The sequence below is a fragment of the Protomyctophum parallelum genome (genome assembly GCF_964188405.1).
Source record: "Protomyctophum parallelum genome assembly, chromosome: 13".
In the NCBI taxonomy this organism is placed as follows: Eukaryota; Metazoa; Chordata; class Actinopteri; order Myctophiformes; family Myctophidae; genus Protomyctophum; species Protomyctophum parallelum.
The window spans coordinates 17,406,663-17,419,891 of record NC_139708.1 but is presented as its reverse complement, the minus strand read 5'-3'; the positions used below and the strand labels follow the sequence as shown (position 1 = coordinate 17,419,891).

Genomic DNA, 13,229 nt, shown 5'->3' with positions numbered 1-13,229 from the left:
GCAACATCTCACTGTTAAAAGAGGGGTAATGGTCGACTTAACACTTTAAACCCTTAGTTGGAGGAGTCGGACTCTATACTAGGTCACCCTACTCTTTTCACTACACAAGCCCATAACATCCGCACATATACATTGGCAAATATTTGTCCCAGAATAGGGACTCTAGGGTTCAAGTTGTTGAATTTCTAGTCTCAAAGTTCAATTGGGATTTTGCAGTACTAGTTTGTATGCATCAGTACTCATAGAATAAGGAGAGGTCTCATTATTGATCTCATCATTCAAGCTCACTTAGCTCAGGTCATGTACAACCTACCAGCACAAACATTGCCAGCTTCATTTCCTTCATTATTCCTACAAGATGGTTTCATGGACACTGTTGAACTATGAAAAGGAAGGGATGTCCGCACACTGTTTCACTGCTCCCAGGAAAATTATTTATTTATTGAACGTTTCGACCTGACGGGTCTACCTGACGAAGACCCACAAGGGTCGAAACGTTGTTCAATAAATAAAAAAATAAAAAAAAGATTGTACGTATATTTTTGACCAGCACCTGTAGAATTTCTGGAGATGTGCGTGCTTCCTGTTGGATCCTATCTCCACTGTTGAACTATGACCATATATGCATCAATCAACCCCTTTTTGGGGTTGCATATCAGAAAACATGCGAGAGTTACAGATCCAGAGAGGCGTGCAGGTACAGTACATATTGACAGGCTGATACAAAAGGAGGAAGGAGGGACCATCTTAAGATGAAAAGGCAGAAAGATGAGGGGAACAAAGGTGGCAGAGGCCAGAGGACTTGATGAAGGACAAAACCTGGCTTGCAGGAGGGTGGTCCTAACATGCCTTAACTAAGGCAGAGTGGCATCCTTCTCTATATTTAGCACAGGCTCCACAGATTGCCGTGACTGCTCTGGGGGACTTGTGTTCAGACTGGCGAGAACCGCTGCCAACCGCCTTGCAGCCACGCATGATCACAGCTCACCTCGCAGTGGAGGAGGGGTGAACGGGGGACCATGCTGTCTGATATTACTGAACACACAGGGGAGAATTGATCACAACAGGTCAGGACAGATGACTTCATAAAAAGGTACACAATCTACACATGGGAGACCTGAAAACAATCTCCTCGCCTCACTGTTCAGTTCATTCAGTGTTGTAAAGCTGAATAAATTCAATCAATGGTGTTGCTTGCGGGAAATAACTAATTTCCGACATAAAACTCAGAGGATAAAGTATACATATACAAGTATGCTTAAATTTCACAATCCAGATCCCTAATTCAGAATTTTATTTCATTATAAACAGCCACCCCTCCTTTCTCTTTTAAGTGGGCTATTGTGAGTGTGACCCCAGACTTAGCTTCCTGTTGCCTCTACCCATCTCACAGGCCGTCCATCAGTGACAACCCACACAGTGTACCAAGCAGATATGCCAATCACTCACACTGACAGCCAAAGCTCCAACATGGCAGCGTGCCCCACCCATGTAAAGAGAATTACCTTCCAGACAGTGAATGCCGTATCCACAACTCTCTGCTGTCCATCTCCACAAGCACACTAACATCCATCTCTCAACTGTATATGGCTTCCAATGTCATTGTCCTCGTAAAAAAGGACAAAAAACAACTTGACAAAGATTACCTTTTTTTTAATTCAGACACACCAGATGAGTGACATGTTCCGTTTAAAAAACAGCATTCCACATTCTACAAAAACATTGTTTATCCTTTTATACACATTTAAAAAAAGTTAGACGCAACTAATGATGAGACATAATAGGGAAAAGATGAGACTCCTTCAATCAAAGCTGGTAACTTTGACGGTGTGCATTCATTCTTAGCCATTAAAGTAGAGACCGCTCTCAATAAACTGGACTCAAGGACAGGTCAAAAATAATTGTACTGAAACAAAAGGGGGATGTATATTTCTTTTTTCCCCCTTTTTTGTATTTTTTCTTTTTACCACTGGTAGGTTTTATAATTATCATACAAAGAGATAACAGAATATTAATTAAGTCCAAATCTGGTTCAGAATGAGAACTGTTGCAAGTAGGAAACCCAGAGGAAAGAAGACCTTCCACATGCTTCTACTATGCTATTCTGATTCTGCCAACTCTCCACAAAATAAAAAAGGGATAAAACAACAGAGACATTGCTGCTCTGGAACCAAGGGGACGCTGACACGTTTTTCATTGTGGTATTAATGGGCTGTGATGAAAGCTGCACCAGCGGGCGTCAGATTCAGTCTCCAAGGTGTCTTACATGGGGTAGTTGAGCACCACGTCTTGTTTGGCCAGCTCCAACAACATAGGATCGTCGAAGAACTTGCTGATACTCACATCTTCGCTCAGACCCTGTGGGGTGGCAAAAGAGGTATTCAGCCAAATAGAAATCATCACATTACAAACACTTAACTCTCAAATAAATATGTATGGTGCAGAGATAGAAGCCAGAAGCTAGAAGGATCACCTTGCGCCTTCGGGTTTTGATCATGAACTCTCTAGCCAGGTGGGGGGCCGGCTGGGGCTCCAGAGGCCTGATCACAATGCTTTTATCCAGGGGGTCACCAGGGACAATCTACAAGGACAGAGGAGGAACAAGGGCTTGACATATTAGAATAAATCAAATCATCCTACTCACATCTAGCCAGCAACCACTTCAAGAGCTTAAAATTCGAGCCATTTTTTAACAAATATCAAATTGTTCGAAGTGTACTGTACTGTTCAATTGTTGAAATTGCTAGAATTGATTATTTTCGCCTATAACAGGGCCACTGTCCTTTCTCTCCTGCCAGAACTAACAGGAAGCTTTATCTGCCTTGTGTCTTGGGGGATAGCAGGCACTGAGGTCTATAGGACTATGGTTTGCCTCCTGCCTAGTGTCCGCCTACGTCTCACCAGACTGTTCGTCTGTGCGGTGTGCATGTGACCGTCCTTGTCCACACTTGGCCTTACTCTGGTGTATTTGAGTCAAGGGAGCCTTCTCTGCGTCTGTGCCAAACTAAGGATGCCAAGGTTGAAGTGGTTAAGGAAAAATGCTGACAATACAACATCAGACCTGATTCTCAAAATGACCAAGAGGACACTTCCCGGACCGGTTTCATCACTTCAGATCAGGTGTGTGATTCATTCGCAAGTCTGTAGTGTTGTTACTGAGTCAGGAGCATGGCCATCAGCATGATGGGAAAGAAATGACCCACACTCATTCAGCCATGTGACTAACACTATTAATACGTCACCATATGGAGATTTAACAATGGGCTTCTTAAATGATTACTTAAATCCATCATCTTTATGACTAGTTCACACCCTGGCCTGTCATCCCTCATTTGTCACAGATCCAGGAAGGGAGTCAAGGGACGATTGGTTGAAATGTTGGATCTCTAACAGTGTCCTCTGAAAAGAGCATAGGGCTTCATAAACTTTCTATGGGCGACCCTCTGGGAAAGGTAAATAAATAAATGAATGGAGTGGCTGAACTCCAACAGACAGATGGATCATGGCCACAAAACACTTTGAACAAAAACAGCAGTTTCACAGCAACTTCACAGCTTTTATGCCAATGCAGTATGAAACATGAAAAAGTAACAAGAGGTCCTAGATGCAGAGTTGTGACATCTTCAATAAAGACACTGAATTTGGCCAGATGAGAGATATTGTCTGTTCTGTGATCTAGATGAAATTGAAAATTAAGTTAACTTTTTGTTTTACTGCTCTAAATACGATGACATAAGGGATATTCTGGTTAATAAGATTTCTTTTATATGTGGGGATTTCCTAGATTTAATTGACTATGTAAAAATGGAGATATGTTTTGCCAAAGGGACTTGTCGTTGTAGCAGATTTTATCTGTCAAGCTTGGGAAAGAAGACAGAGTACTCTGTATAAATCTGAGGTGTAATATAATGAATTATGTAATGTAAACATGCTGTAAATGCATAAATTATGTAATGTAAAACATGCTGTAATTGCAACTGTGAAATGGTGTCTTATAAACCCATGAGGGTTGGGCACAAGGTGTGCATGACACGAAAATAAATAAACAATCAAATCAAATCATATGCCAATGCAGTATGAAACATGAAAAAGTAACAAGAGGTCCTAGATGCAGAGTTGTGACATCTTCAATAAAGACACTGAATTTGGCCAGATCCACAAAGATTGATTTAGACAGTATCCAAGAAGATTTTTGCAAAACAGACAACACGCTCTAGTAATCTCAGTTGAGCATAAACATCTGACTAAAAGGCTTCGTCTGCTAGGTGTCACAGTATTTTATTTTTAAAGATTAGTTTTTTTTGGCTTTTCTGCCTTTATTGATAGTATCAAGTGAAGATGGACAGGAAAGAGGGAGAGAGAGAGAGGGGGAGAGACACGCAGCAAAGGTCGTCATGAACGGGACTCGAACACGCGACACGCTGTCAGGCCAAAGTCTATATGTGGCATGCGCCTGGACCGCTAGGCCAGCGGGCGCCCACAGTATTTTATTTTTAATGGATCTAGAGGGCTTGCAACTCAGCAATACTCCTCAATGTCACTTTTCATATACTGGCCAACTATAGTAGATGAGGTGGGAGTTTTAGGCTGGTTGACGTCATATTGCTTACAACAGCAAAAAAAGAAAAATGGAACTCATAGTGCCACAAACTCGTTTTATCCGATGTCTCTGAATTCTTGTCCAGTGCTTTTTTTTGCTCAAGAAAGACATCTAGTGGTCACATGGCTCAAGTCTGTGCCCTGTCGCTTATATGTAGAGTGTTTCCTCTGAGAACAGCTAATTAATTTCCACATACAAAGCAGATACAATCACAAAGGACATGAAACCCGCTGAGTGAACAACAAACTCCTGTTCAGCATCTAATGGAATTGAGCCGGAGTGGCAGGCAAGAGCACTTGATAGGTCACTCTGCTGCCACCACCAATTTTCCGCAAATGACAGAACAATAGGAGTATGATCGACACAAAGGGGACACACATGGCATGCCGTGTGTGTATCGTTGCTGTTGCATAAAAAGCTATATTTTCCATTCATATGTATAAATTAATCTAACAGCTGAAGTAGCCGATCTACAAGCTTGAAATGCGTAGTAGGTTGGCTAATTTTTTAAGTTAAAATGATTAAACACATGGGGCTCTATTTTGTGTGTCTTATGTACCAGGTCTTAACTTAAGACCTGGAGGCGTGGCCAATGCTTTTTGGCTGTTTTGACTGGCCAAACAGCATTGGCCACACCTCCAGGTCTTAAGTTAAGTCATAAGTCCTGGTACTTAAAACACACATGGCCTCTTTTGACCATAGTACAACATATGACAACAAGTATGTCATATCTGCCCAGTTAAATGTTTGTTTACAAAGCCTAAAAGTCAAACAGAAATGAAATTCCTACTCGTATGCTCCAAGATTCAATGCCAAAAACACAATTACAGTACATCATAACTGTCGTAAAACGCAATTATTTCTGTCAATTAATTGTACAGTAAAATGTCATGATCATGACAGCCCTAATCTTACCTGCCAGTGGTGGAAGACTGACAGGGCAAAGGCCTGTCCTTGTGTGTGTGTGCGGAGGTCAGTCTCGAAGCCAAAGGAGTCGATAGCTGGGATGAAGGCCTTGATGGTGTACAGAGGTGAGCCAGGGATGGGTGCATCCTGGGTCACATGACCTCTGTTACACAACAGAGAAATACAACATGGCCAAGTCAGGACTATAAAGACATCAGGTTTAACTTGAACATTAAGCTAAAGCTTAGCTATTCTTGCCTTAAAGGGATAGTTCAGATTTTTTTAACTTAAGCTGTATGAAATACTTGCCATTAATATAGTGGTTGCAACTGTATTAATTGATTGCCAGAGTTCTGTGGTGGGAGTTCTGCTCTGGTTTTGGTGAAATATCAAGTAGTTCCGGTCATTTTGTGGGGGGCACTGGGGGCCACGCAGTAAAGGTAAATGAATCCACAAAACTAACGTTATTTGTATTGTTGACCTATTTCTAAAATATTAGTGCAACTTTCATTATTTTTTTACCCCTCTATCACACGGAACTATGTTTTTTGTGTCCATATCACTACGCCCAAAAAATAGTTCCATGTGATAGAGGGTCAAAGTTGAATGAAAGTCGCACTAATGTTTTAGAAATAGGTCAACAATACAAATTACGTTCGTTTTGTGGATTAATTTACTTTTACTGCATGGCCCCAGTGCCCCCCACAAAATGACCGGAACTACTTAATATTGACCAAAACCAGAGCACAACTCCCACCACGGGACTCGGGCAATCAATTAATACAGTTGCAACCACTATATTAATGGCAAGTATTTCATACAACTTAAGTTCAAAAAATCTGAACTAACCCTTTAACCCATTTTGAGCGGGAACCCCTTTTTGTGTTTTAAACATTGTTATAATTTAGCTATTGAAAAATAGCAGATCAACAAGCTCATAGTGCGCCACTGAGTGGCGCGCTATGAACTTGTAGGTCTGCTAGTTTTGTGCCTCAAATCTTTGTATATATATTATTACATTTTTTTAATTTCGACGTCAGGCTTAAATGGGTTAATACTTAGCCGATCTACAAGCTCACAACACGTTGGGAGCTTGTAGATCTACTCCTGGGTATTTTCAGTGTTGACACCGGCATGCAACCAAGTATAAATCAGGCTTTACATTGTGTGAAGTAAAGCAAAGAGGCAGGTAATCTCAGTTTATAAAGAGGTTTGTCTGAGGTGGCACGTCAAATTAAGAAAATAAACGACCCTAGACAAACCTTCTTCGGGCCAGCACTGTGTAGACAGCTGACACACAATCAGCGGGAGCCTGCACCTCCACAAAGTAATAAGGCTCCATTAGTCTTGGTGTCGCCTGCAACACAAAAGGAACACACATTAGGGAGAGTGGAGCGAAGCTGGTCCGACAGTGTAGCTGTAACTCCACATCAACTGAAAGCAAAAGATCTTTGACAACGGCAGGTGTGGATTCTGAAGCAGCAAAGTGAGAGAAGGAAAGGAGCCAAAAATCACTGCAATTAAGATAAAGGCACGTCTCTGCTGCCAGTATCCAGCAGTGTAATCAAGGTAATGGGACATTAGAGAAAGTAGTGATGAAAGGGGGAGTCAGTGAACGGAGGGAGAGAGAGGGACGGGATGAGGAGAGATGAAGAATCAGAGCCGTGGGGAATGACCTCACCATGAGGAAAGCAGAGTACACCACTCTCCTGGCTGTAGGGATGACTTGACCTCCTCCTCTGTGGAGGGGCTCCTGAGCAATGACGGCATCTAGGATCTTAAACTTGACATTCCTGATGGCTAAGGAAAGCATGACGAGTTAGAGCTGTGTGGTATTGAAAGGAACCCCCCCCCCCCATATATTCTTATAGCACACAATCATGCACAAACCATTAATTGCTTTTTCTCATGAGAACTACTGGTTTTTATTGTTTTAAAATATCAATGGAACTGTATTATACTGTATAGTCCCCATTGTATTGTATTGTAATTTGTTGTTATGCGTTTATTACCCCCTGCCCAGGGACGGCAGATGCTTTTAGATAACTTGGATGCGATTTTTCTTATTTGTGCATGGTGCCTGCTAAACAAACAGTGAAACAGATTTTTCTTATTTGTGCATGGTTCCTTCTAAACAAACAGTGAAACAAAAATGTAATATTGTCACTGTGATATAAAATGACAGAAGGAACTTCCTGCATAATTTCTTTCCAACCATCAGAACAGATTTGACCTCCCACTCTTTGAAATGAATAACAATAAAATATCCTGGAAGTTTAATTTCCACTACATTTCCGGGCCATTTTATACGACCCATCAATATATTATAGTGGATTTAATGCTAATATTATACCAAATAGGAAATTGGGGTAGCAGCAGCAACATCCAATACACACAAATACCAGTTGGCCTCTAGATTGAGGGCAGTAAAATGTTGCACATGGCCAATAACTACACTCAATGGAAATGATCTAATATTTCTCTCTCACAGCCCGTGCCACAGTTGACTCTGTCTCTCCAACACTGTACAACAGGTATATGACATTCTGTAGAGTTAATTGTACAATGCAACGCAAATTCACATGATGGTATTATTGGCATCTGAAAAGTCTGATTCATCATCAGAAAAAAAATCTGAATGTGTACATGTACATATACTACCATAGTCATTATAATCAGGCAATATTTACAGGTATGAAATGGTGGCTGCATTCAACCCAGCAAACTATTTGCGTGATTTAAAAACATACATGCAGCTGCTGGAAAAATAACGTAGCTTTGTGGCCAGCCCGTCCTTGACCAATTCCTTCCTATAATTACCTAACGAAAACCTAACCTGCAGTGTCACGCGCACACACACACACACACACACACACACACACACACACACACACACACACTTTAAAAGTAATGTGGGAACCTTGTTTGAAGGTTGGCAATTATACGACTAGATTTTGCTTCTACAGTCAAGAGATTTCTTTCCCCATCACATGAAACTTAACTTGTACAAGGTCAGGATTCAACATAGCACAAAAGTAATTTCCCTGTATTAGTGGAAGATGTGAAAACTTACGCTCATCACACAGAGGCCCTTCTCTTGTTCCCCATTGGAAGCCCTGAACGATGCTGTCTTTGACTGAGCCCAGCAGTGCTTTGTCCACCTACAGAGGATGCACGTACACAGAGGAGTTATAGAACCGTGGTTTCAGCTGCCAAACGGAGGATTGTTCTATTGGTGTTCCGTTAGTCCAGGTTTACATGCCAGTTATACATTTCACTCAATTTCATCCACAAAATATTGAGTGATTAATTTCACAGTTACTATTATTTTAGTGTTACTTTACAGAAAAAAAATAACCTGTGTTCCAATTGATCCCAGGCAATTATTATGTAGTCACAAGCTCTAGTTAATACTTTTCATTGGTTCAATATTTATAAAACCCACAAACGTACCCATGCACTTCCACTGTCCAAATGTTTCAAAAATAGCAAAAGAATACCAGATCTACAAGCTCAAGCATCGCTTGGCTATAGCGAGGCTATCTTTGCTACTTTGTGACACTGTAGTATGATAATGTAGGGCATTAATTTACCAAAAAACAAAGACATTGTTTAATTATGTAGATATAAGGTTTCTGACTGACAGACGATATTATAGTGACCATCAGAGATGATGTACAGGTTTTCCCAATGACAGGATAAGATATACAGTATCTTTGGGCATCATGTTTGCTTTGAATGCATGCGGTACACTTTAGAGCGACATTTCTTCAATTAAATAATCAAATGTGGCCCAGGCCGTAGCGTAACGGTCTGGGCACCGGACTGGTGATCCAGTCGCGGTGTGCCGCGGGTTCGACTCCCGGACCCGACACGGCCTTTACCGCATGTCATCCCCCCATCTCTCTCCCGTTTCCTGTCAGCCTACTTTCTATCCCTTAAAAAATCAATAAAAAGGCGTAAGCCGCAAAAAGATATCTTAAAAAAGAAAATAATAATAATCAAATGTGGCTCCTGTATTTGGCTCCATGCCATTTCTTTCTCTTTCTGTAGCATGGCCTTCATACAGTAGTGTTAACAGTTGCAAATATATACCTCCCACACGTATATCTATCCTACGTCCGAGCATAGACATGGTAACGCCCTGCCTGCCTCTGATTGGCCTACAGACACTGCCCGTCTTGCCTGTCCTCCGAGTTGCACAAGAGAGAATGGCAACACGCGACAGTAACTTGAAGCACTTTGAAGAGTAGTCTTTTTTTTTTTTACAGTAAGTGTTTAAAAGGCTGTGATTATTCGATTTGTATATTATTATTCATTTAACATTTTATTTCCATATTCTTTGCTCATTTCATATCTTTTATCCATAATTTGACTAAATATATCTCCCACATTCCCTCTCTATGAGCACGAAGAACGGTTTGTTGACATTCTAAACTAGCTGCATGACCAAATTTCACACTTACATTTTAAGGATTCCCCTAGTAGCCCTGTAATGCTGTGAATTGTGGGTAATTTCCTTGGACAAATGGCAAAGTCTGCATCGATGCAGAGTGCAGACTTATGGGAAGGGTTCATAAACCCTCTGCCAGAACCCTCACAGACTTAACAATTTGACACAGACTTCATGTGAAGGCGTTGCGCTGGCCGACCTGTAACCCGCAGGGCGTGCTGAGCCGAGTCAAGATATTTTAACTTTACTGGCGGGGCGGGTTGAGGCGGGTTAAATAATGTATACTGTGATTTTTACAAATGATTATTGTTGCCATGAGTCCTGGGATGAAATTTGCGCAGCCTACCGGATTGTTGTGTTGCTGTGCTGGTTGATATCTCCTCTCTCCAACTAATCCCCAAACAGCGCACAGCCGCACGCGCACCCAACGCGTGTGCATGAGCACATCCCGCAGGCACGTAGCGGCAGCACGGCCGCCGCCACACACAATTATCATTGTTTCTCACCACAACGGACAGTCTGTTAAACCTTTTTTTTACCTTTTCCCTGTGCGTCCTTGAACAGTGGTGAGTTGTGTTGTGTTGCGGGCCAGGTCGAGTTGTGAAAATGTATGTGGTGCTGCGGGGCGGGCTGGGCTGAGTCAGATTATTATCACATGCGGGACCTGCGGGTCATGAAAAACCCTGACCCGCGCAACACTAGAAGGCGTGTCTAAATCAGTGAGTTTGTAAGGGGGGGGGACATTGTGAAGGCGTGTCTAAATCAGTGAGTTTGTAAGGGGGGAATTAAAAAACTTCAGTGCACTGTGTCTAAACATGTTGCGACCGCAGGTCGCAACATGTTTTAGGCACAATGCAAGGAATAAATGCATTCGCCATGTAGCTCAAGGAAGTCTGATCCAATCATTTTTAGATTTCTCCAGTTTAATCCTGTGTTTAGGTTTTGTTGTGTTCAATATCTGATTTTAGGCATGTTTAAGCCTCCTGGAAAATCCGTGTTGAGGTTCTTAATCCACTGTTTTTCATTAAAACGTCTTTGTCCTACTGTCCAGTTGGGATTGTGTTGAAGTCCAGCGCATTTTAGAGCTTCAATGCCATGAGCCATGAAATGTTGCACAAACCTTGTGGTTGTCTTTTTTCCATTGTTAATATTGTACCTGTATATTGTCCCAGCCTTGTACCTATTGTTTTACCCGTTTCTCCGACATATTGTAAGGGGGGGGGGGGACATTGTGAAGGCGTGTCTAAATCAGTGAGTTTGTAAGGGGGGGGGGACATTGTGAAGGCGTGTCTAAATCAGTGAGTTTGTAAGGGGGGGGGGACATTGTGAAGGCGTGTCTAAATCAGTGAGTCTGTAAGCGGGGGACATTGAAATAGTATAGTCTACAGTGCGATGTCTCTCACATCCATCCACCACTGATATGTAGCCAGTCCTTCAGACAGAGGGCCAGTGAGGAACAAGTATTGTGACCTTGTAGATCGCCTATTTCCGGTGAAGATATTTAGCATAGAGGGAAATGTTTTATATAAAGGGACGCCCCTTGGCGGAGTCCGGTCAACCAAGTATATAACCTTTAAGCTGTTATCACTAGTCCACCTAGCCCATCCGTTGCCTCACCTCAGAAGGCAGGGTGTCGTCGACCAGGATGTTGGGCCCCGTGGTGTCTGGTCCGAAGGCCCAGATGGACCTGGCAGCCAACAGATCCCAGTCATACTTGGTCTGGAAAAACTCTCCCAACTTCTTCCTGCCATGACGGGACAAACAAAGAGCGTGACTGACTGGTTGCATAATGAGGTTAGAACGTTGCGGGAGATTAAACGCTTTGGAGTTTTACTAAAAGAGGGGGCAGGAGGGTTAATGTGAAAAAGGAAGGAAGGAGCGAGTTTAATGATGTGTTAAGGTTGTCAGTGGTTCTGGCTGGCACCACCCCACCATGTTGGCAAGGCCAGGTCCAGATGGCACAACAGATGAGGGCGGAAGGCCACTGTCCTGGAGACATATGCATTCACACACATATTCCTACACAAAATAGGGCATTTTAAAGGCTAGTTCAAAGACCTATTAATTGCATGATTTAATACCACCCGTCTATTATAGTTTGTATTTACAGAACATGTACTGAATGTCAGTAATAATTAAAATGATCAAAATGATGGTTTGCTTTAAGTTTCGTTGCAAACAAATTAAATAAAGGTGACAAAAAGACAATCCAGCAACAGTCATACTTCAATGCCGTAATGCTGCTGTTAAGTATATATAGTGCAAAAAGTGTGTGTCTGACTAGTTCAGTCTAGGCTCACCACAGAGACTGAATTGGTCAGCAGCACCAAGTCTTAAATGTTCAAAATAAGATAAATAACATACATTTTCACTGTTCCTACACTTAAAATACACAGTAAAACCCAGACGTTTTTGTTTCAGCTCCAAAACCCTGCATTGTGTGAACCTACCTGTTCCATGTTATCTGCACCACTTCATTCTCTATGTCCTCTGCAAGACCTTTCTCCAAGGGCTCTGCAATCATTGTAATCTTATTCCTGTCAATCAAATGAAAGGCATGTTCAATCACTGTGGGATGGTGAGAGACGACACCAGAGGGAAGCAATGACTGTGACAAATACATGTCTACCACAAAGCACAAGTATTATGTCTGAAATGTGAAATTCAATCTCAAAAAGAGACCAACGCCTTAGTTAATGACTGTTTTTCTCATGTTTGACCCTCACTTCTTGTTCGGCGTTTCGGCGAAGCACTTTAGTGATGACGTTTCCACTACCGTCTCACAGAAAGTCACAACAGGGTCGGCGACCTGCGGGGGCAAAGATTGACATACAGTATTTAAAATATATCTGACAAATATATTCCACAATTTTACCTGAAAAGGTTTGATTGCCGATACGTAATGCGCTTACAGGGATGTACAAAATAGTACTAAATTTAAGTACAAAGTTATTAAATTATGCCAGTTATTTGTCATATCCGCCCTGCGCTCAGAGCCTAAAAGCCAGGTAGAAAGGTAATTCATTTGTAATGTTCCAATATTCAACAACACAATTAAATCGTTAATCTCAATTATTTGAGGGCCAATTAATCTTTATCAAATCTTATAATCATGACAGCACTACAGGCGAGCTGTCTGTTATTGTCTTCTTGGCTGTGAGTGCTCAGCTACATAAAAAACAAAAACCACATGAGTGGAACTATAGTGGCATGTATTTTATTGTGCTACTGTAGCACAAATGTCTTGCATTTTTATAATTGTTTGAGTAT

The 13,229-nt window shown here is 41.8% G+C and overlaps 1 protein-coding gene across 2 annotated transcripts in view; it reads right to left on the bottom strand.

Moving 5' to 3' along the window:
* The window catches only part of eftud2 (elongation factor Tu GTP binding domain containing 2), a 70,268-nt gene that overhangs the window by 47,291 nt on the left and 9,748 nt on the right, over window positions 1-13,229 (bottom strand). Inside the window, exons 20-28 of one of the 2 annotated variants that reach the window (XR_014570127.1) lie at window positions 12,686-12,768; window positions 12,410-12,496; window positions 11,577-11,703; window positions 8,580-8,667; window positions 7,188-7,306; window positions 6,769-6,863; window positions 5,516-5,669; window positions 2,474-2,581; window positions 1,709-2,358 (exon numbers count right to left, since the gene is read on the bottom strand). Coding sequence is in view for 1 of the 2 variants with exons in the window: in XM_083779699.1 (XP_083635825.1) it covers window positions 2,263-2,358; window positions 2,474-2,581; window positions 5,516-5,669; window positions 6,769-6,863; window positions 7,188-7,306; window positions 8,580-8,667; window positions 11,577-11,703; window positions 12,410-12,496; window positions 12,686-12,768 (957 nt within the window). In the remaining variant the exon portion in view is untranslated. Of the gene's footprint in view, window positions 1-1,632; window positions 2,359-2,473; window positions 2,582-5,515; window positions 5,670-6,768; window positions 6,864-7,187; window positions 7,307-8,579; window positions 8,668-11,576; window positions 11,704-12,409; window positions 12,497-12,685; window positions 12,769-13,229 lie in introns of those variants that run through there. The other variant, XM_083779699.1, reaches the window with a different exon arrangement.